The 21,306-nt window shown below is 47.4% G+C and overlaps 1 protein-coding gene and 1 pseudogene across 1 annotated transcript in view; one reads left to right on the top strand and one right to left on the bottom strand.

Moving 5' to 3' along the window:
• SLC13A3 (solute carrier family 13 member 3) overlaps positions 1-21,306 on the top strand; it is an 89,442-nt gene that overhangs the window by 23,518 nt on the left and 44,618 nt on the right. Inside the window, exons 2-3 of the mRNA XM_077159407.1 lie at positions 12,119-12,384; positions 15,010-15,173. Coding sequence (XP_077015522.1) covers positions 12,119-12,384; positions 15,010-15,173 — 430 coding nt within the window. The remainder of the gene's footprint in view (positions 1-12,118; positions 12,385-15,009; positions 15,174-21,306) is intronic.
• On the bottom strand, positions 2,811-11,918 carry LOC143678122 (NAD-dependent protein deacylase sirtuin-5, mitochondrial pseudogene; annotated as a pseudogene).

Genomic DNA, 21,306 nt, shown 5'->3' on the forward strand with positions numbered 1-21,306 from the left:
ATAATTTTTAAAGTGTAAGTATATACTAAACATTGCACAGGACATACACTAAAAATACATGTATACATTGCTTATCTGAAAGTTAATTGAACTTGGAATCCTATATTTTAATTTGCTAAACTTAGCCTTTCTAGCTCAGACCCAGTGTAACCATCTCCTTTCTGCTCTTGCTGTAGGAGCAGCCAAAGCTGCCAGAGGCTCTGCTCTTCTAGATTTCCTGGGTGGAGCAGACACTGGTCCATGCACCCCTCCCCTTCCCCATGGAGGGCTTTGTTGAAGCTTCTTTTTGAAGCCCCTTTTGCTAGGCTTCAGGGAGGAAGCAGGGCCATCCCACCTTCTTGGGTTGAAAACTACAGCATACCTACGGCTTTCTCTAAGGATATCCTCACACAATCCTCTCCCAAAATCTCCTCCCTATGCCCTTCCACCTTCAATGTGTATAAGTTATCTAACTGGTTCTCGGGCGTCTTCTTTGAAGGACCTACAAGGTGCTGTGTCTCCCAGCTCACTTTGGTGTCTGATTTCTATTTTTCTTCATGTCTCAGCCAAAGTGAAGGCTGGTAGAGTTCTGTTTTAACATTATCCCCATAAAATACCTATGTAAAGACAAGTTTTGTAGCCACCAACCTACTTAATAAATATAATACTACTAATATTTTGGAAGCCTCCAAATTCTCTCCCCATCATCTCTTTCTCCTTTTCCTTCAGGAAAGAGTAACCACTATTCTGAGTTTTGTATTTTTCATTTCCTTCCTTTTTGTTTTAATTTTGCTCTATATGTGTATCCCTAAACAATATGCTATTGTGAATATTGTTGAACTTTATATAATTGCTATTATGCTGTACGTTTTCTTTCACTCAATATTCTATTCAGTCATATTGATACGTATGGGTGCACTTCATTTTGGCTGCTGTATAGTGTTCAGTAAAAGATATGAGTTAAATGAATATTCCAGAACCTATTTCTCCATCCTTTTGTCGATGGGCCTTTGGGTTGTTTTGAGTTTTATTTTTTCTTTTATAAACACTTCCACTATAAACATGTTGCCTGGGTTTCTCTAGGGCATATATCTGGGAGGGGAATTCTAGATTATAAAGTGGACCCATCTTCAACTTTCAAACTCAATCTATGTCTTGTAGGGTATATATTATGGGGGAGTTTTTCAGCCTACCTATCCATACAAATCCTGGCTAGACATTTGGAAATAGCCTGCCTCGTTTCTCTCCATTTCCCCATTCTGTAATAGCATAATGCTACGAGTAAGGCTCTACAGCCTGCCTGCCTACCTGGTTTCTAGCAAGTTCCACTACTTTTATCTCTGTAATCTCAGTTACTATGGCGATAACCATAGATCCTACGTCATAGGGTTGTTGTGACAATCACAAATGAATTGAGATAATGTAGGTATGGTAGGTAGAATGGCATGTGGCACACAGAAAATTCTTAACAAATGCCAGCTATTAGTGCTATGATGGTGGTGGTTACAATTGCTATCACAGGAAGAGAGAGAGGACCAGACTTCCAGTTGGATTATTCTCTGGAGAAAAGAAATGAAAGTTTAAGCTCCTGGGATAGAAGATTGGAGGTGGTGATGGGATGATTATTAAGGGGTGCCAGGGAGAGTCTGGGACAGAGAGGAGACGTGATGGAGTGACACAGCTGGCGAGGACAGACCAGTGCTTGAGAGAGGAAAGTCACGGGATGCTAAGAAATAAAGAGGCTGAGGGCACTTGAAAGGATCCCCTCCAAAAGGGAGTGAAGTCACGGTCCCTCCCTAAAAGGTTGTTGTGGAAATTGAATGAGATAACCCCCGTAAAATGCCTGGAAATGGTGAATACTCAAGAAATGTTGCTGGTGGGATAACATCTTTATACAACCAATTATCAGCTATAGAGAGTGACTTTTCACAAAAATAAAAATTAAAGAATACCAGGATTTTACCCCTCTATTTCTATCTTTGCCCAAACAGAACACATCCCAAAAAGTAACAATACAATCCGAATAACTTGCATTTTTTAACAAAACTTAATCATGTGCTTTTTCCCTCCCGATAACCAACGCAAAGTGTCGGAGGTATCCTATGTTCCAGTTCAAACAGCGTAACATGCATTTTACCTGCAAGTCCTCTGGCTTCTTCTGAACAGTTTGACTATTGTTGCTGCTAAGCCCATGACTTAAGTTTGCTGGCGCTGCTATCACAGACTTCACCCAATGTGGCGTCTTAGTAGGAATTCTTGGCTCACCGGTTCAGAAGCTCGAAGTCCCCAGGCCAAGGCGACACCAGGGTGTGGTGTCTCCCTGAAGACTGCGGCATTCTCCTGACGGCTGGTGGCAGCCCATGGAGGCGCTCGGCTTTGCCGCCACTGGCGGTGTCCTCTCCTCTCTTTTCCGGGTGTCCCCTGCCTGCCAGCTTCTTCCTTGCCGTCCTCTTGTCACACCGCCAATATTCCAGATGAAGACCCATCTTGGTTCAGCTCAGCACACCTTGCCTAAAAAATAATGTCTTCCAGAGGCCCAGTTCACAATGGGTTCACGCCCACGAGAGCGCGGACGAAGATTACAAACACGTCCACACTGGGCACATAATTCAACCTGCTGCGGACTTGGGGTAAGAATATTTTTAGAACTTTCGATATTCAGCTTACCATCCACAAGATTGTTTCTTCCCTGTCTGTGCCCTGTTGTTTAGATGTACTATAATTTCTTCCTTCCCCACGACAATTAAGGGACAGTTTCGTGATGGGCCAGGGCTTCAGGGGGGTCGAATCCCAGGGGCCCCGGACACAAATCCTGAAGTTTCGTGTTGAATTCAGCCCCCGGCACCCCTGGCAGACACCAGGATTAACCACAGAGGAGGCCCCTCCACTGCGCACAAGTCCCAGAGGGTAAAACCCCCCGTCACCCTCCTCCAAGATGACAGGTCCAGGTTTTCTCCAAACTACGTGACACATGGCCTCGGCAGCGCCCCACACCCACCCCTGCACCCCGGGGAAGTGTTTCGACTGGGATTCTAGCATCTTGGCTTCAGGTTCTGGAGCACCTTTTCCTGATAAAGCTGGATGAATTGGACTCCTGCAATTCTCTAATTTCCACAAGAGGTGCATTGAGTTTTAAATAAAACACCGTGGATTTCCAGAAGGTTCTTGGCGCCGCCTTGCGGTGCAGGTCATCGATGCTCTGGGTGACAAGCGCTCACACCGGGCAGTGGCGAGGGGCTGGGGTTCAGGGCCGGGCCGGGCATTGGCCTCCAGCAGTGGTAAGACAACCCCCCACGCCGTGGGCCTCGCAGACGCCTGTGGGGTGGCCAAGTGCTGAACTTGCCACTGCCTCCACTATCCTCTGGCCACTCCAGAAGTCGGGACCTGGCTTTCAGCACCAGCGCCGGCCCCGTGATTGCGACACTGCACTTTACTTTTGCAAACACCTGATTATCAGCCATACTTGAACTTGGATGAGCCGTTAGGCAGATCTCCGCCTGTGCAGAGGCTGGAGACTTCAGGCCTGGAGAGGCCACGTCAGTTTCACTCTGCAGTTCTAATTCCTGAGATGGGATTTTCTAAGGGTGAGGAATTTGGGAGCAGCTTAGGTGGGTGATTCTAGCTCAGGGTCTCTCCCAAGGTTGCGGCCAGTATAATTCCTCTTACATAGTGATGTGAGGCAGGATGGAGAAGGGAAGTCTGGGCAGGGCTTCGTGGAGGGGAAAATTTCCAGGTGCCTCTGCGTGATCATTGCTCTCAACCATTATATTCTATTTTCTTTTGCATTAACAGCCTTGTCAGGGTTCTCCTGACTTCTGTTCTCTGAAAGAGTTTGTGTAAGATGGGCAATATTTGTTCCTTACGTGTTTGATAGAATTCACCATAGAAGCCAGCAGGGCTTGGGGTGTTCTTTGTGGGAATGTTTTTAAATGACTGATTTTGTTTCTATAGTAGAAAGTGAAATATTCAGGTTTTCTGTTTCTTTTTCTGACAGTTGAGTAAGTTATGTTTTTCAAGGGATTTGTTCCCTCTGAGTTATCAAATGTAAAGGCATAAAGTTGTTCATAAATATTCCTTTATTATCCTTTTGATCTGCAATGTTTTTTTTTAAATCTTGTCATCTATTAAATTCTGGTTATTTTTAAGGAAACTATATGCTTTCCTTAAATTTTTAACTTTGGTGCTATTCATGAGTAATACACACACAGAACGGTTCCTGCTGAGTTATAAGAGCAATTTCCCAAGAGTCCCCTATTGCTCCAGAAATGCATCCTCAGACTCAAATGTACGTTAGACAAATTCCCAAACGCCTGCTGGATAATGGGGAGGTCTGACCTTTGGATTCTGCAAAAGATCTTCAATTCTAAGTCTGGTTTAATGGCTCCCCCTGAGGGAAGTCGTCCCTGCGATACCCCTTCCTCCCTAAGCTCACCCCTAACTTACTTAGCACCACGTCTGTCATTGGACATGTTGCCCTGTGCTGCAGTTATTTGATTCTGCAGCCACCTGGTCCACCCCAGACCCTGTGCTCCTTGAGGGCTGAGGTTCACCTGATCGTCTCTACATCCTTGCACTTCCAGCAAGGGACTCTGCAGACAGCATAGATCGCAATCCATTCATTCCTTCATTCGACATCCTGCAACGCATTGAGGGGGAGGTGCTGGAAACGCAGGAGTGGGGAGATTGCAAACAGGGACCCCTTCTCCTGGAACTTCCCCTCTAGTTGGGGAGATGCAGAGGAAGCACATCGGCCAATAATTTTGAATGAAGGAATCTTTGCAGGCTGTATAGTTTGGCAGCATTTCTAAAATATTTCCATGGGACACAAATCGTGTCAAATTTTAAAAGGTGCGGACAAGTCTGTAGTCAAATGTATTTTGGAAACTTTGGGTTAAGAGTTTAAACAAAGTTAAATAAATGTGTTTACTGCAAGGCTTGTCAGAGCCTTTTCTGAGCCAATTATGGATTTCTAAGGGAGTGGTAGGGAAAACAGTGCTGGAAAAAACGTATTTGGCTTTAGAATGCTGTTTCAGAGAATATGTCATGTGACCGCAGATGACATCCCGGGAAGTCTGATACATCAACATTACTCAAGACCTCCCAGCTCTGTTCCCAGCAACTGACTCAGCCACCCACTTGTTCTACCATTGTGGTGACACTTTTCAGGTATGGGACATCGGCTTCTTTTATTCCAGACCACACTAATAGTATGTCTACTCAGATAACTATATACTTCCATCTTGACTGATTCGTTTGAAAGCAGCAAGTTGGTATCCAAAATAAGGCTACCATTTTGAGTGTTCCACTGAAAAAAATATAGAGAGTATCATTATATGTTCATGCTAACAAATATTGGGAAATGGTTGGCTTTTGTCTTTCCCTTCCTCTGATGATAGAGCTCAAGCTCTCACTTCAGATGATGCCCAATAGTTCTCTCAACTGGATATGGCTCAGATGAGCCCCAAATCCACCTGGAGGACAGAACCTTTCTTTCTGACTCAAATACCAAAGCTTCCAGCCTAGGCAAGAAGGCAGCCCCTCTCCTTGTCTGTGCTCAGAGAGATCTCACAATTCCCTAGAAGCCCCTAAATTGGTCTGATGCTTGGGTTCTAGTGTCAGCTTGACCAAGTGATGATGCAAACACTGGCCTGACCCTTGCTGCAAGGATATTTGGTGATTGTTTGATAAACTACAAGGCTGGTGTATTAAATCATCAGTCAGTTGATTGCATCTGTGGCTGATTACATCTGTGATCCACTAAGGTGTGTCTCCCACCAATGAGATAATCCAATTAGCTGAAGGCTTGAAGGGAGAAGAGGGACCCTTCACCAGAGCTCCCAGCTTCACAGCCTGCCCTGCAGGTTTTGGACTCTTCCCTTCCCATGGCAGGGTGAGACACACTTATAAGTCTCATAGTTACAGATCTCTCCTGCTGGTTCTGCTTCTCTGGAGAACCCTAACACAGTTGGTGACCCAGAAGGAGACCTGAGACATGGATTTGACCTCAAGGAATTTATCTGGGGAGTGAGGCAGTGATGCACCGAAGGGTCTGAGACTGCTATGGGCATGTAAACAAAGAGGTTACTACGGGGGCGGTAGGGAGCCTCTGGGACATGGGCTCCAACACACCTTGGTTGTCCCAGCCGAAGGACAATCAGGCTTCTTGGTTGAGAGGTGCTCCTGGGGGTGTTATTCCCGAGTGTGCTCCTGAAGCCAGAGAAAGCTGAAGACGCCTGGTGTGAACAGGAATGACAAGAGCCCAGGGATGGAGGTGGTTCAGAGTGTGTCTGCTCCCCCTGCTGAAACACCACTGACTGACTCAGACCCTGCTTCCCCTCTCCCCATGACTCACTGCACCACGCTCTGCTTTAGCACTCGTCTCTGTGGGTGAATATGCATTTGTATGCATGTCTGTCTCCTGAGCAATGGAAGCAGATGAGCTTAGGGTGATCTGGGAGCTGGGTCTCCAAGGCCGAGTGGAGGAGTCTATACTCACGCGTTGGCCACCGGCCATAAAATGACAGCACACATCTGATCCCAGTTGTACTTTCTTTGGCTCACGTGGTGTCCTAGAAACATTTGGATCAATTGTTAAAAATATAGAGATTCACATAACATTCCATATTGCTGCTTTATCTTGAAAGATTGGAAAATTTAATCACCCTGAGCTTGCATGCCGGTATGACAACTGTTAGCAGGAAATGAGAAGCCCCTGCATCTTCAGGCCCGGTATGTGTTTCCAGTGTGCCACAGTCCTTGCCATTCCCTATTGTAGCCCCAAGAGTGAGACTGAATATTTGTTATCATTTCTCATCACACATGCTCTTATCTTTTTCTTATAATAGAACTAAGATGAAAGTGAAATGTCTTATACTCATGTCCTATTCAAAAGTGTGAAGATGAAAGATTGTCTAAAAGTGCTCAAGAATTTGTCCAGCTGGCTTTGCTCATTTATGATCTCCCAGGCTCCTGGGGGCCTTTGGGACTACAGTCCCTGCTGGAGTGCCACATTTTCCAAGCCAGGATATATGTCGGTCTCTCAGGTGGTACACAGAGCAGACAAATGCACATGCCTTCTTAGCCAGCAGGAAGACTTGCTGTATAGTAAAACAAACATGGATGCATTAAGGAGCATGATACCGGAAGGGGTCAAAGAATGTCATGTTTGCAGTGGAATGAGGGCCGCATTCCCTGGGGGGCTAGCATGGGTGCTTTTCTGACCGGAGGCCTGCAGGCCGTGCTGGGGCCGCCTTCACTGGCTCATGTGATGCAATTGTCAAATTCTCAGGGATTTGGCTAGCCAATTGCTAAACAATGTTATTATTAAACATGAAATTTTATAAACTTACGATTTAAAATTATAGTAAAACAAAGGTAATAGACATTCAAAGCTCATCAATAACTATTTTGCTACGATCTGTGGTCTTGAGGTTATTTTCATCTATTGGTACTTACGTCTGTGCATACGGTAGAAATGCTCTCTGAAGGTGTGATATTGCGCGTCTCTTTCCAACTGTGGTTTAGCGAGGTCAGTTGAGTTTGAAATCAGCTATGTGGGTAATTCAACCAGGAAACACCACAAGTGAGGGCTTAGTTTATTGCTTTGTTGCTCATCTAGACTTAAGAAAGTGATGAAAAATGTTAATGAAGCAGATTAAATGTAAAATGTGTCAAGTCTCTCTCCATTATACTGTGACTAGTACCCAAAAAATCTATGTATTTTTCCAGTATTTGAAAATTAACATTTGATTCAGTCAAGAAGTCACATCGGTTTAGTCCCACCATGAAATGTTGGTTTACATTTTTATTTACCTTAATGCTAAGATGAAAGGAAACAATGAGGATGCACGTCAGTTCTCCATTCATTCGTCAGTGATATGAGTCACTTCTTTGTTGAACTGAATAGAAATCGAGAACTTTTTCATTGTAATATTTACATTAAACTTATGTACACACACTGTTTTCTAGAGAGCCGATTGTTGAACTTTTACCAACACAGCTCTGATTGGTGGGGCATGCCATTTGGCAGGTGGGATCTGGTAAGGTCATTTGAGTTTGAGGAGCACTGGCTATAGAGAAGCATTTTGTGACTGGCATGGTCAGGTTTGCTTGTTAAAATGCAGGGACTGTGTCTCAGTTCTTTTCTTCGTCTCAGTTTCCAGACCAGGGCTTAGCATGTGGTCAAGAATTATGCTTACTAAATGGGGGGTTGAATGGATGATAGTCAGCAGGTATTAAGCACATTCTCTGAGTTGTCGAAGCATGTATTAGTCTTTCGAGCATTCAACAAATAATTTTTGAGTGCCTACGAAGTGCCAGCCACTGTCCTTGGCTCTGGGGACACAATCCCTGCCCTCCTAGGGGTGTATCCTAGTGGAGGAGAAAAACAAAGGCAATGTAAAATCTACTCTCAGGTAGTGAACAGTTATACGAAGAAAAATGAAGCAGGTAAAGGGATGCAGACAGGGGGCATCATGCCTATGCCAAGATCGAGGCTCTTTCCCTTAAAACCTTGCTCTGTCTCTTGGAAGCTGTGTGTCCTCAGGAAAGCCACTTGACCTCTCTGAGCTGTGGAACCTCACTCTCTCCAGCTGATCTGTGGGTCCCTCTGCAGAACCACTGTTTCCTAGCCCTGAGACAGCAGGGTTGGTCTTGGCCAAATTCACTTTTCCCAGTCTAAAACATTGGATATAATGACTTCTCCAGTGATCCCTGGAATTCCTCTGGCAGAATGTAAGGATCCCAGTTTCTCCTGCAAACAGGGTGCTGCTACTGTGCTGCTGCATTCCCACATTTCTGCTGCTGTACTGGCAGTACCTGGGATGGGGCTGCCCCTGTTTGCTTTTGTGGAACCCTGGAATGCTGCCCATGGTTCCAGGCTCCTGTTGAGGCTAAGAGGGTCTCTCACAAAAGGCCTGGGGCAAGGTCCTAGCTACCCAAGCAGCTCGTTTGGGGTTCCAGAAATGGTTCTTACCTGTACCTGCTGTCTGACTCTGGGCAAGTCCCTTTCCATCTCTGATCCCACGTTTATAAGACAGGGAAATGCTAAAGGATTGGTGACTGTCCATCTGGCTGCCAGTGAATTCCTGAATTCAAAGAGAACCCAGGGGCTCCTGGGGTAGGTGGAAGGGAGGGAGAGAAGGAGGGGCCAGTTTCCCACAGAAACTCCTTTTAATCTGATTTTTATATTCTGGTTTAATCTGTTTTAGGTATTTTGATTCAATATACAATTTTGTTTGAATGAAGGGTGGCGAGTTAAAAATAGGTATAGACTGTGATTATCTAAAATATATCCCTTGGTATGGAGGGATCTTCCTGGTTTAAGAAACTGAAAGGATGCTGAGAAATCGAAACTTAGGACATTTTTAGTAGTCAGGTTTGATTATATGTTATTACTTTTTTTATTTTTAGGGAAGGAAAGAGGGAAGAAAAAGAGAAAGAGAGAAGAAGAGAGGAAAGGAGAAGGGAGAAAGGAAGGAGAGAAGAAAGGCAAGGAGAGAGGGTAATGAGGGCAGGAGAGCACCCCATTTCCCATCTGTCCCCAAAATCTTCATCCAGATCACACTAGAGCAAAATATCAGAGGAAGCTGCGTTGACGTCTGTCTGACAGCTGATCATCCTTGGTCTATTTTTCAGAGCAATGCAGTGGGCTTGCCTGAGCCTCCACATTGTCAACTTTCCCATAATCATAATTCTGAGATTATACAGTATTTGTTCTTTTGTATCTGGCTTATTACACTAGGCATGTTCTCCCCAAGTTTCATCTGCATTGTCCTATGCTACAGGACCTCATTTCACCTTACAGCTGCCTAATGTTCCATCGTATGTATATATTCCACATTTTGCTAATCCTGTTATGGGCACTTGGATTGTTTCCATCTTTTAGCAATTGTGAATAATACTGCTGTGAACATAGGTGTGCAAACATCTGTTCGTGTCACTTCTTTCAGCTCTTCTGGATATACACCAAGTAGCGGTATTGCTGGGTCGTAGGGCAACTCTGTTTAGATTTTTGAGGCGCCACCAGGCTCTCTTCCATGGTGGCTGATTACATGCGATCACTTCTGCTTTCGGTGTTTTGCTTGTGTGGCAGATAACCTGGGTTCTTGGAATATTCATTTCATGTTGTGTTCATGTGTTTTATAATTCTTATTCTCTGCCCCCGACAAGGAATTTCTAGATATTCTGAAAGATAACTGGCTGTATTAACTCTGGACACCTATTTTATTATCCCCCAAAATAAGAAGAAGAAATAGGGAGATAGGACTTGCTGTGCAGAAATTCCCTCTGCAGACGACTTTCTGTGTGTCTGTGGATTTCACGAGTGGATGTGAACACTGACCCAGAAGCTGATCGGGAAATTCTCCAATGTAGGCAATGTAGGGTAGTTACCTCGTTCTCAGGGTGTGTTTTTCAAGGTAAGGAAACGGGATTGGGTGTGTCCCACGTTCATCCCATCTCAGTAAATGACCACTGCATGTTCCCAAAGGAGGCCAAGGGCTTTGGAGTCATCCCTGACTCTCCCACGCCCAGCAGTTGTGTCAGGACGCCTGTCGGGCTCTGCCTTGGAAAGACATCTAGAACCCAGGCCCTCCTCGCATCCTCCCCCGCTCCCACCGTGACCCAAGCTGCAGGGTCTTTTGTTTGGCTCATGGCTGCAGCCTCCTTGTGGCTCCCTGGCCCCGCCTTGTCCCCCTGTTGGGTGGTCCCATTTAGCTGAGCACAGGTACCACTAAGGCAGCGCTTGTTAAGACAGCGCCTAGTTCATGAATGCATTAGCCTGAGCAGGCCCTGCGGACACTTAATGAAGTAAACAAAACCTCCTATGAGTAACAGATAGGAAATAGAAGATGGTGCCAGATAGCACCACGTCCAAGAAAAAGTTTGCTTTTATTGGAACATGTGACATTAGTGTCTTGGGAGAACCTAAGAACCAAGGTCGGAGCATAAGTAGTTCTGCTCCAGCAGTGACCGTGTGAGCAAGACACGTCTTAGTAAGCACGTTGTGGGGCGTCTCAGAAGGGAAGGCCGTGTCATTATCACTCCTTTGTTTAGGGAGCAGGTTACGGTTGGACAAGCTTTGATACATGTGCACACCCAGATGACCTCCACTCCGATCTCTATCACCCTGAAAGTTTCCCTGGTGCTCCTTTGCAGTCCTTCCCCCTCAACCCTGAGCAGCCACTGATCAGTTTTGTTTGGAATCTTTTAAACTGCTTTTCTCTGCCTCTCCTGGGCTCTAGTACTGCAAGATGCTGTGGTGAAGGCACTGCCTCGGCGGCAGACTGCCTCGGTCTGCTCAGCCTCTGCCTCGCAGAGATCTCCTTGCACCCCAGTTTCCACATCCATAAATGGGGATAATGGTTGTCCAGACCTCACTGAGACTTTGGGAGGAATAAACAGCAGCGGACACTGAATAGCCCACTAAGTATTAGTTATTATTAGTTATAGTGTTGGGCATGTGTTAGGCATTGTGCTAAGTGCTTTGCATGGATGTGAGAGTTACCTCTGGTGTCTCCTGCACATCTCTGCTCCTCATTCCTGGGTGTGCCAAGAGCTTCTTGCTACCCCTGAGATGCTTCCTCGTGAAGCCTTCCTCTGGCTGCAGGTGCGTGCCCTGTAGCACACAGGGCAGGCCAAAGTGCTGAGCAGCTGGTGCTCCCGGGAGCAGCCTCGGCCCATGATGGACAGGTGCTGACAGAGAAGCACCAAGCTTCTCAGCCTCCCCGTGGGCAGCTGTGAGGCACGTGCTAACCTGTCCCCCAGTGCTCCCCACGGGGACCAAGCCCCATCCCTGGGGTAACCTCAGTGACGTACTCTGCATTGGCTCCCTTTTCCTCCTTCCCCTTCCAGAGCTTTCTGGGATCACCCACCCAACAACCTATTTTCACTCCCACCCTCATCTCAGTACTGACTTCTAAGACGGTGGAGGATTTCATTTCGTTCTCAGACAGTCCCACAGGGCAGACGGGAATCGTCTTTGCATTTACAGTTGAGCAAAAGGAAGCCCAGAGAGGCGACGCCGCTGGTCCAAGGTCAAAGTCTCGGGCACCTGGCGGCTCGGCGGCTCCACCTAAGGACGCCCTCCGCTGCCCCCCTGGGGCTCTGCGGACGCCCCTGAGCTTCGTGTCCCCCACAGGAAGGCCGCTGCCTGTTCGTCATCCTGCTCATGGCCGTGTACTGGTGCACCGAGGCCCTGCCCATCTCCGTGACGGCCCTGCTGCCCATCGTCCTGTTCCCCTTCCTGGGCATCCTGCCCTCCCACGAGGTCTGCCCCCAGTACTTCCTGGACACCAACTTCCTGTTCCTCAGCGGTCTGATCATGGCCAGCGCCATCGAGGAGTGGAACCTGCACCGCCGAATCGCCCTCAAGATCCTCATGTTCGTCGGGGTTCAGCCAGCCAGGTAAGCCCAGGTGACGGCGCCCTCGCGGACCCCAAACGCCCTCGTCCCAGTTCAGCCATCCAGACCCACCCATGCGCCATTTCTGGCCATCCGTTCACCCGCTCCGTCGTTTACCAAGTGCCCCACCCCACCCCATTGCCATGTGCTGGGAGCATTGCAGCCCCCCACCGGCCCTGTCGTGGCCTGTAAGCATCGCCTGGGCAGCGGGGTCACATGCTGGTCCTCAGGGGTCACATGCTGGCCCCCAGGCTCTGCCCCCGCAGAGTCCCGTCGGTGGTCGTAGAGGGGCTGGAATCTGCATCCTTAGCAGCCTGCTAGGGCTGAATCCCAAGCTCAGGAAAACCACTTCACCTCCCTCTGCGTCAGTTTCCTCACCTATAAGATGGCGCCATAAAAGCACCCCTTTTGTAGAGCTGTAGGGATTAGGTGAATGAATACAAACACATCCCTCGGAACTGCCGCTTGGCAGCCCAGCCGATGCGGCGGGAGAGAGGAGGCTGGGAAGGTGAACTTGGAGAGGCAGGGGCGGGCTGGCCCCCCAGGGCCTCACACTCCCCCTGCCCCACCCCACCCCGGCTGGGATTTACACTTTTATTCTAAGAGGATTAGGTGGCCCATATAACGGGATTGTTGTTGTTGTTTTAATCACTTGACTTTTGTTGGTCAGTGAACCCCTTTGGAAAATTTGGTGACTCTTCTGGGCCCCTTCTCAGAATAATGTTTTTTAATGCATGAAATAGTCACATAGGATTTGACCCCGCGGCAGTACTTGCATTAAAATGCAGTCATGCACATTTTTAAAAGAAGCACAAATCTGTGGTCTAGTCCCACCCGTGCCCCTTTATCAATGCCGTGAATGTCAAACTCAAGCGATGGCCCCAATCACAGCCTCACCTGGAGGCAGTGATGCATGTCAGTGACATTTCAGGGTGTCGGTGACTACATGGTGTAATATAAAACACCTGCAATTTTCACGGGCTCAGGCCTTCCTAGTGCCAGCAAACTTGGTGGCCTCCATTTGTCACAGAAGGAAATGATAAATTTCAATTCAGTGTTAGTAAAAGAAAGATGTCATCCCGCCCCCCCCCCATTTCGGAACCCCAATTATATCCACAAATGTCCTGGGTATGAATCGCTGCTTTAAAGAGTTTTATGCTGGGGAGTGACATGACCAGATTTGCATTTTTAAAAGAAGCTCTTGGTTGCCATGGTGGGGGCGGTGAGAAGCTGGTGGAGCCGTGTTCATTTGGGGTCCCACCCTGATATGGGCCCCACCACGAGCTTGCATGGAGTGGCAGCAGCAGAACTGAGCAGAGTGGGTGGACTCAGGGGGGAGGTGGGGGGAGAAGAAGGTCCTAGATGGCTCTTTGGCTCCGTAGATGCCCCCTGTGGAGCAGCCTCTGTCCCTAGAACTGACCCCAGGGCAAAGCAGATGTGGGCGGGGACAGATGCCTTGCAGAGGAGGTAATAGCTGCACTGGACCTGAAGAAAGGGGGAGGCTGCCAGCAAGCACAAAGTTAAAAGAATTACAACAATATGAAAGAGCACAGAAACAGATCAAAGGAACAGGATAAATAACCTAGAAATTCACATCAGTCAGGAAGGAGTGATTATTCAATAAGTGGTGGGTTTGGGATAATCAGTTTACTCTTTGGGGGAACAATTATTTAGATCTTCACTTTACCCTCTGCAGCTGAGTAAATTCCAGGTGGATTAAAGAGTGCAACGTAAAGAAAAAAAATCATGAAACTTAGATCCTGTTGGTGAGAACAGAACAAGCAAAGGCAGTGAGGCAGAAGCGCTCAAGGCACGCTGGGACGCTGGCGAGCAATTCACTGTTACCTGTGCAGTGGCATCTGGGAAGAGAGGGGAACGTGGGGGGAAGTTGGTGGGGGCCGTTTAGGGCAAAATGATAGAGAGTCTTGGTACCAAACCCAGACAACTGATGAAGTTCAGGGTTTCTCTCTCAGTTGGAAAGGCACATGGCGAACATGGCAACGTCTGCTTTCTCTCCAGGTTCCTTGTTTCATGAAGCTCCCCCAGGGGTATTTTCCTTCTTCATCTCCAGAAGTCTCTGGCTGTGTGGGCTGTTGGGGTTCTTAAGGCTCTGAATGCCCTCTCCAAAATATTTCCTCTTTTAAAGGATTCCAGGAAACTAATCAAGAACCCACCTGGAATGGGTAGAGAGACATCTCCGTTCAAACCATCTAATCAAAAGTTACCACCCACAATTGGGTGGGTCACATCTCCATGGGAATGATCTAAAAGCTCCCACACAGCAATATTGAATGAGGATTAAAGGACATGGCTTTTCTGGGGTACACAAATTCAAACCGGCACAGGGGCCAAGGAGGGAAAGTTTCAGGGTTCAGATGCCTTCAGAACTTCATGACCATGTACCGGTGGTCAGTTTACTCAAATACTCTGAGCCACAGCTTCTGTGGATCTAAAATAAGCCTGGTAAGTGGACTGGGTCCCAGCTTTGCCACTGACTTGCCTTATCTGAGCTTCAGCTTTCTATCTGTAAAATGGGTGGGTTGGACTCCTCAGGCATGGCAAACGGGAAGCAGAGGTCCTCCTGGACCCCGGGCTCTGGATCTGCCTGTGACCACCTCTGTCCCCCAGGCTCATCCTGGGCATGATGGTGACCACCTCCTTCCTGTCCATGTGGCTGAGCAACACCGCCTCCACCGCCATGATGCTGCCCATCGCCAGCGCCATCCTGAAGAGTCTCTTTGACCCGAAGGAGAAACAGAAGGACCTCGTCTGGGAGAGTGAAGAAGGGACAGGTGAGGCCATAGGAGGGACCGGGCCAACGCCAACAGTGGGGAGAGGGAGTGGGGATGTCCAAGGGGTGCCAGAAAACACTCATTTATTGAGCACCTACTACATGCTGGGTGTTGTAATAATAATCATAACTGAGAAGTTGATAAGTTGAATGTGGTGTCTTCCTTTTCAAAATCTGCATGTATTGAGCATTTACTGTGTTCTAGAAGATGAGTTAAACACCTTAGATATGTGATCTCCTTTAACCCTCAAAACAACCTTAGTTTTAGTCATGGAAGGTGGTGATGGTAGCACAACACTGTAGAAGTAATTAATGCCACTGATATATACACCCAAAAGGGTTAAATGCATAAAATGGCAATTTATATATATATAAAATTTGTATGTATCTAAAACCGCAATAAAACAAAAACAACTCTATGAAGTAGGTACTGTAATTAAGCCTTATTTTAAAGCATTCAAAGAGATGCTCAAAATCCCAATGCCCAGAAAATTGCAAACTGAAACAACGATGAGAGTCACACCAATGAAACTGGCAAAAGTAAGAGAGCTGGGTGGTGCCCAGCATTGGTGGGGCGTGGCCGGGGGAATCCACGTGCACTCTAGAGAGAGTGTGGCTGGCCAGCCATTCTTAAGAACATTCTGGAAGTATTTAACCAGATTAAATGTACACACCCCCTGTAATCAGTGGTTTGCTCCTGAATGCAAATCCCAAAGGAATTCCTACACAGGCCAGTTATGGGAAGCATGTGATAATGTCACCACAGTGTCATCTGGGGTGGGGGAGTTTGCAGCCACACAGGCTTCATCACTAACAAAGAGGTAGGTAAATTGTGGTGGGGAAAAAAGGATTTTAGGAAATAAAAATTAGGGAAACATATAGTTATGTAAGTGGATCTCAGAATATTGTTGTGAGTTAAAAAAACAGAATGAGAGGGTGGGCCAACGGTGGCTCAGCAGGCAGGAATGCTTGCCTGCAATGCCAGAGGACCCGGGTTCGATTCCCGGTGCCTGCCTATGTTAAAAAAAAAAAAAAAAGCAGAATGAGATATAGAACACAATATGATTACGGAAATTAAAATACACAGAAATGACAAACATTTTGCAAATACATAAACAAAAAGCTACAAATGAAACACATTGGAATGGTTGCTATGGGAAGGAAGGGGTAGAAACAGGGATAATAGGAGCTAAAAAATAAATAAAGCAAAAGAGGGTTGGTATTACAGCAAACGGTGATAATGTGTCAGTAACTGAGGAGTTTGAATCAGTCAACCCTCTGCTTTTGCATTCTACAACAAAGTGAAACCCAAGCCCAGAGAGGGGAAGTAAACTTCCCCAGATCACTCAGCAGGCAAACAGCCAGGACTGAATCTGAACCCAGGCAGTCTGGCTCCAGAGCCCATACTTTCACCCATGAAACCAACTGTATCAGTGAGAGTTCTTTTGGCTGCAAGTAAAAGAATGCCGGTGTACATTTGGCTTAAAGAAGACGGGTGAACCAGTGAGATGCCACATCATACCCACAAGGATGACTGTTATTCAAAAAACAGAAAACAGCAAGTGTTGGAAAGGATGCAGAGAAATTGGAGCTCTGGTGCATTGTTAAGGAATGTAAAATGGTGTAGCCCCTGTGGAAAGCTGTGTAGTTATTCTTCAAAAAGTGAAAGATAATTTACCATTTGACCCCAAAATCCCACTTCACCCAAAGATGGGATTTCCACAGGATGGCCAACAGATACTTGTATACCAGTGTTTATAGCAGCATTATTCACAATAGCCAAAAGCTGGCAAAAAACAAATGTCCACCAACAAATAAATAGAATGAGGTACATACACACAATGGGATATTATTGGTCCATAACAAAAAATGAAGTTACGAGACACACTGCAACATGGAAGAGCCTTGAAATGTTACAATAAGTGGAATAAGTTATAAAGGCATACGGACAAACACTGTAGATACCACTTATAAGAGATGACTAGAAATATAGAGTTATAAAGCAGATTAGAGACTGCCAGTTGGATTAGGGGGAAGGATAGGGGGAAAGGGGTATGGGAATGTATGTAAAAAAGATTTAAAAAAAAGCAAAAAGAAAGAGGTGAAAAAAAAACAACCCAAACATATTAATCTACATAGACATTATTACTTAACCAAGGTTGGGGGGGAGGCAGAGGATAAAGAATCCCTGGTGGGGGTGGGGAGAAAAAAGAGTAAGTGTTTATTTTTCTCAACTCTCAGGAAATAGAGAGAAAGGCCAAGTCAGGATTAATTCAGAGGCACAGTGACCTCAGGGCTTTCCATCAGCATCTCCGTGATTCCCGTGGTCTTTCCCTCATGGTGGCAAAGTGGCTGCCACATCATGTCCATTTTAAATCCTCTCACTCGTAATTTACGTCAATGTATGTATTAGTTTACAATGGCTGCCATAACAAATGATACAAACTGGATCGCTTAAAGCAACAAAAATTGATTCCCTCCCAGTTCTGGAGGCCAGAAGTCAGAACTCCAGGTGTTGGCGGGGTTCGTTCCTTCTGGAGGCTTGGAGGGAGAGGCTATTGCAGGCGTCTCTCCTCGCTTCTGGGAGCTGCTGGTCACTTTTGGTCCCTGGCTTGTAGCCACGTCCCTCCACTCTCTCTGCCTCCATGCCCACATGGCCTTCACTTTTTGACTCTGTCTCCTCTTCTGTCTTCTAAAAGAACCCTTGACACTGGATTTAGGGCCCACCCTAATCCAGGAATGTGTCCTCACTAGAGCCTTACCTCAAATACATCTGAAAAGACCGTCTTTCCAAATAAGATCACATTCACAGTTTCCAGGTGAACATCTCTTTTGGAGAACACCTTTCATCTCTGTGATGTATTCTAGAAGGAACCTCTGAATTGGTACATATGTAGGAAGAGATTGCTAACTTCCCGCCCGTTATCAGTTCTTCTGTTGTTCTTTGAGTAATAGAGCCCTCACATGGACACGTGGCTGTGCAGTGAGAACTGTGAATGTTCCAGCTTCCCTTGCAATTAGATGTGGTCACATGTCTAAGTTTAGCTCATGGCATAAGAGTGGAAATGATGTGTGCCCCATCTGGCTTCTGCCTTCCCACTCTCTGCTTCCTAGCAGCTGGAGTGTGAATATGATAGGGCGAGAGGGGGCTGCCCCCTGGCCATAGATGGAGGCTGCATGTTGGGAGATGGGTGGCAGACCTACCCAGTAACCCTGGACCATTTGCCCCAACTACACAAAAACAGCATCCATGAAAGCATGGGTTTTGTGTGCTATGGTTTTTCAAATGTGCATTAAAATCAGTTTATAGCTGTTAAAAATTTAAATCTTAACCCATGAATCACCGAAGTTAATCTCACTGTCAGTGATATGAGTATTTCTCCATCAACAGTAAGGGACCTGCTTGTTTTATTTCCACAACAGCCCAGGAAGCTAGAAATGATTAGAAGAACTTTACAGATGAGATTCTGAGAGTGAAATGTGCAGAATCACTTTGGTAAAGTGGCAGAGGCAGTATCTATTCCCATGGCAGGCTGAGCCGTCCTGCAGCAGGGACCAGCAAACGTTCCCTGTGGACGATCAGCTTTAGGCGTTGTGGGTCAGAGGGTCACAGCTTTGTGGCCACAGCTACTCCACTCTGCCATTCTAGTACAGAAGCTGTTGTGGGCAGTACGTAACTGAGTGGACTTGGCTATACTCCAATAGAACTTCATTTATGGATTCTGAAATCAGAATTGCATATGATTTTTCACTTTTTGAAATATTATTCTTTGGATGATTTTTTTCAACCGTTTTAAAATGTAAAAACCATTCTGAGAGGGCAGGCTATAAAAATAAAAAGCTAGGCAGTGAGCAGGATCCTGCCTGTGGGCTGTGGTCCCCTATAGCTGGCACTCTGCCCTCTCCCTCGTTGCCACCCAGCTGCCCCGCTCTATCTGTTGTTTGCACTGGGCTTCTGAGGCATAACAACAGGTGATGCTTTACATTTGCCTTATAAGGCCCCTTCCAAAGCCTGACATCTGAAGAGATCGGCCTTGCATCAGCCTCCTTTGGAGGGATGGAAATTGAGAAAAAAAAATCGGGGGGGAAAAGTGTCCCCCAAGGCCACTCAGCATTAAACCAGGGTCTCGGACACCTTGAATCCAGGCCAGCTGACCTCGGAGCTCGCACTCCTAACCTGTACTTTCTGCCGCTCATGCCAGAATTTTTTCAGAGTTGTCTAGTGGCCAAAAAATACCTGAAAGCCGAGCTCTTTCATTACGAAGATGAAAAAACCGAGGCCTGGAAAGGGGCAGGTCTTGCCCGAGGTCACACAGAGCCCACGGTGAGGCCGAATCCAGAGTCCTCTCCTCCTACGCTGCCTGATGCAGGAGGCCGGCGAATGGGGGACTGTGGCCGACACCCACCTTCTCGGGCATGGGGTCAGAGTAGGGGTGGTTAATGATCAGCCCCCTAAAGCCTGGCACAGGCTGACTCCAGTGCAAAGAGAGGTGTGCCCTTTCACCCAGTCTGGGTGCCCCATCGGTGGCTGGAGGTGAGGCCAAGGTGGAGGCGGTGAGACTGCTGGTGGGCCCAGCAGGGTCTCCAGGGACTTGAGGTTCATGAAGCACACCTGCAGCCACAACAAACACCATCACGACGAGGGCAGCTGTCCTTTCCTGCCGACCTGGCATATCCCAGGCACTGTGCTAACATTTGCCCATTTAATACTCCTGATGGCGCTACGGTCCTACTCTTCAGATGAGGAGACTGAGGCTCAGAGTGGCTAAACAATTTGTCCAAAGTAATTTGGTGAGATAGTTCTGTCTAAATCCAGAATCTGTGCCTGTAAGCACAGTGCCTGGTGCCCAGTGCAGAGAGGAACAGAGCCTGGAGCAGGGTGCGGGGTGCTGGACGAGCCCCCCAGGTCATCCGCCTCAGAGGGCAGCCTGCTGCTTCTCTCCAGGGCCTTGACCCAGGTCTGCTCCTCATATGCCTGGGGAACCTATGGGGTGGGGGTGGCTTCTCCAAAGCCCATCCACATGCATGACCCCAGGGCACCCTCCACCCCCACCCGTGGCCGTGCAGGGAAGGCCCTGTCCTCACCTTACAGAGGAGGCAGCTGGGGCTCAGAGCAGCAAAGGGACTTGCCCAGAGTTGAGACTTTCCTCAACTATAAAACCAGGATCAAACCTTCCATTCGCCTGGATTGTTTTAAAGCTCACATGAGAGATGAGGATTTGGCCTGCAGCAAGTGGGTAATATGTGGACATTGTGTAAGAACGAGATACGATTTCCGGGGGTGGGGTGAGGGGCAGGTAATAAGGCCTTAAGCCTTGCCACATCCTCTTCTAGTTGAGAGGTATTTATCTCCTTCCTTGTTTCTCATCCGCCCCCAGGGAGACCCTAAGCTCCTCGAGGGGTTGTCAGTCCCGTTGGCAGCCGTGGGCAGTCTGTACTCGTGCAGTCTTGCTTACCCAGCACCTTGCAGGCGTCCAGCCAGGGCTGGATGAGTGAATGAATGAATGAATGGGTGCTTACCTCACTGCCTTAGGCCTCAGGTTCCTCACCCATAAAATGGGGGCTGTAAACCTGCCTAGTGTGGGAGATGGTGGGCTTCCCCGGGTGCTGATTTGATACGAGAACTCTTTTCTGGGAGCCTCCTGTGTGTAAAGTCACTGGGCAGGTGAAGCTGGAGTTTTCAGCTCCAGGTTGGACCGAGGGTGCTGTGTTTACCAGGTGCCTTTGCAGACAGTGTGAGGTTCAAGGGGAGGAGTCCTTAGACTGCTGCATCTCCACCCCAACACAGCCATCCTCTCTGAGCCTCAGTTTCCCAGGTGTAAAAAGGAGGGTAGTAAGCCCTATGGAGCCTGTTGAGGCTGCGGTAAGGTTATAACTATGGAAATTCTTGGTTCCCCAGCCTGATACAGACCCAGGGCTTGTTATTGTTTGGATAAGCCCTTACATAAACACTGAGTATCTGCCTTGCCCTTGATTGTTGGACCCCAGGCTGCTCAGAGCCTTTGGAGACTTTGTCCCACTGTCCTGTTTCTGTGTGGTCTCTTGGATCTCTGGGGCCACAGAAGGGGCGGGGAGCAGTGGCACCGAGTAAATGTTTAAGAGTGCTTTGCAGCTCAGTTTCGCAATTTTTTCAA

This window comes from Tamandua tetradactyla, chromosome 1 (assembly GCF_023851605.1).
Source record: "Tamandua tetradactyla isolate mTamTet1 chromosome 1, mTamTet1.pri, whole genome shotgun sequence".
In the NCBI taxonomy this organism is placed as follows: Eukaryota; Metazoa; Chordata; class Mammalia; order Pilosa; family Myrmecophagidae; genus Tamandua; species Tamandua tetradactyla.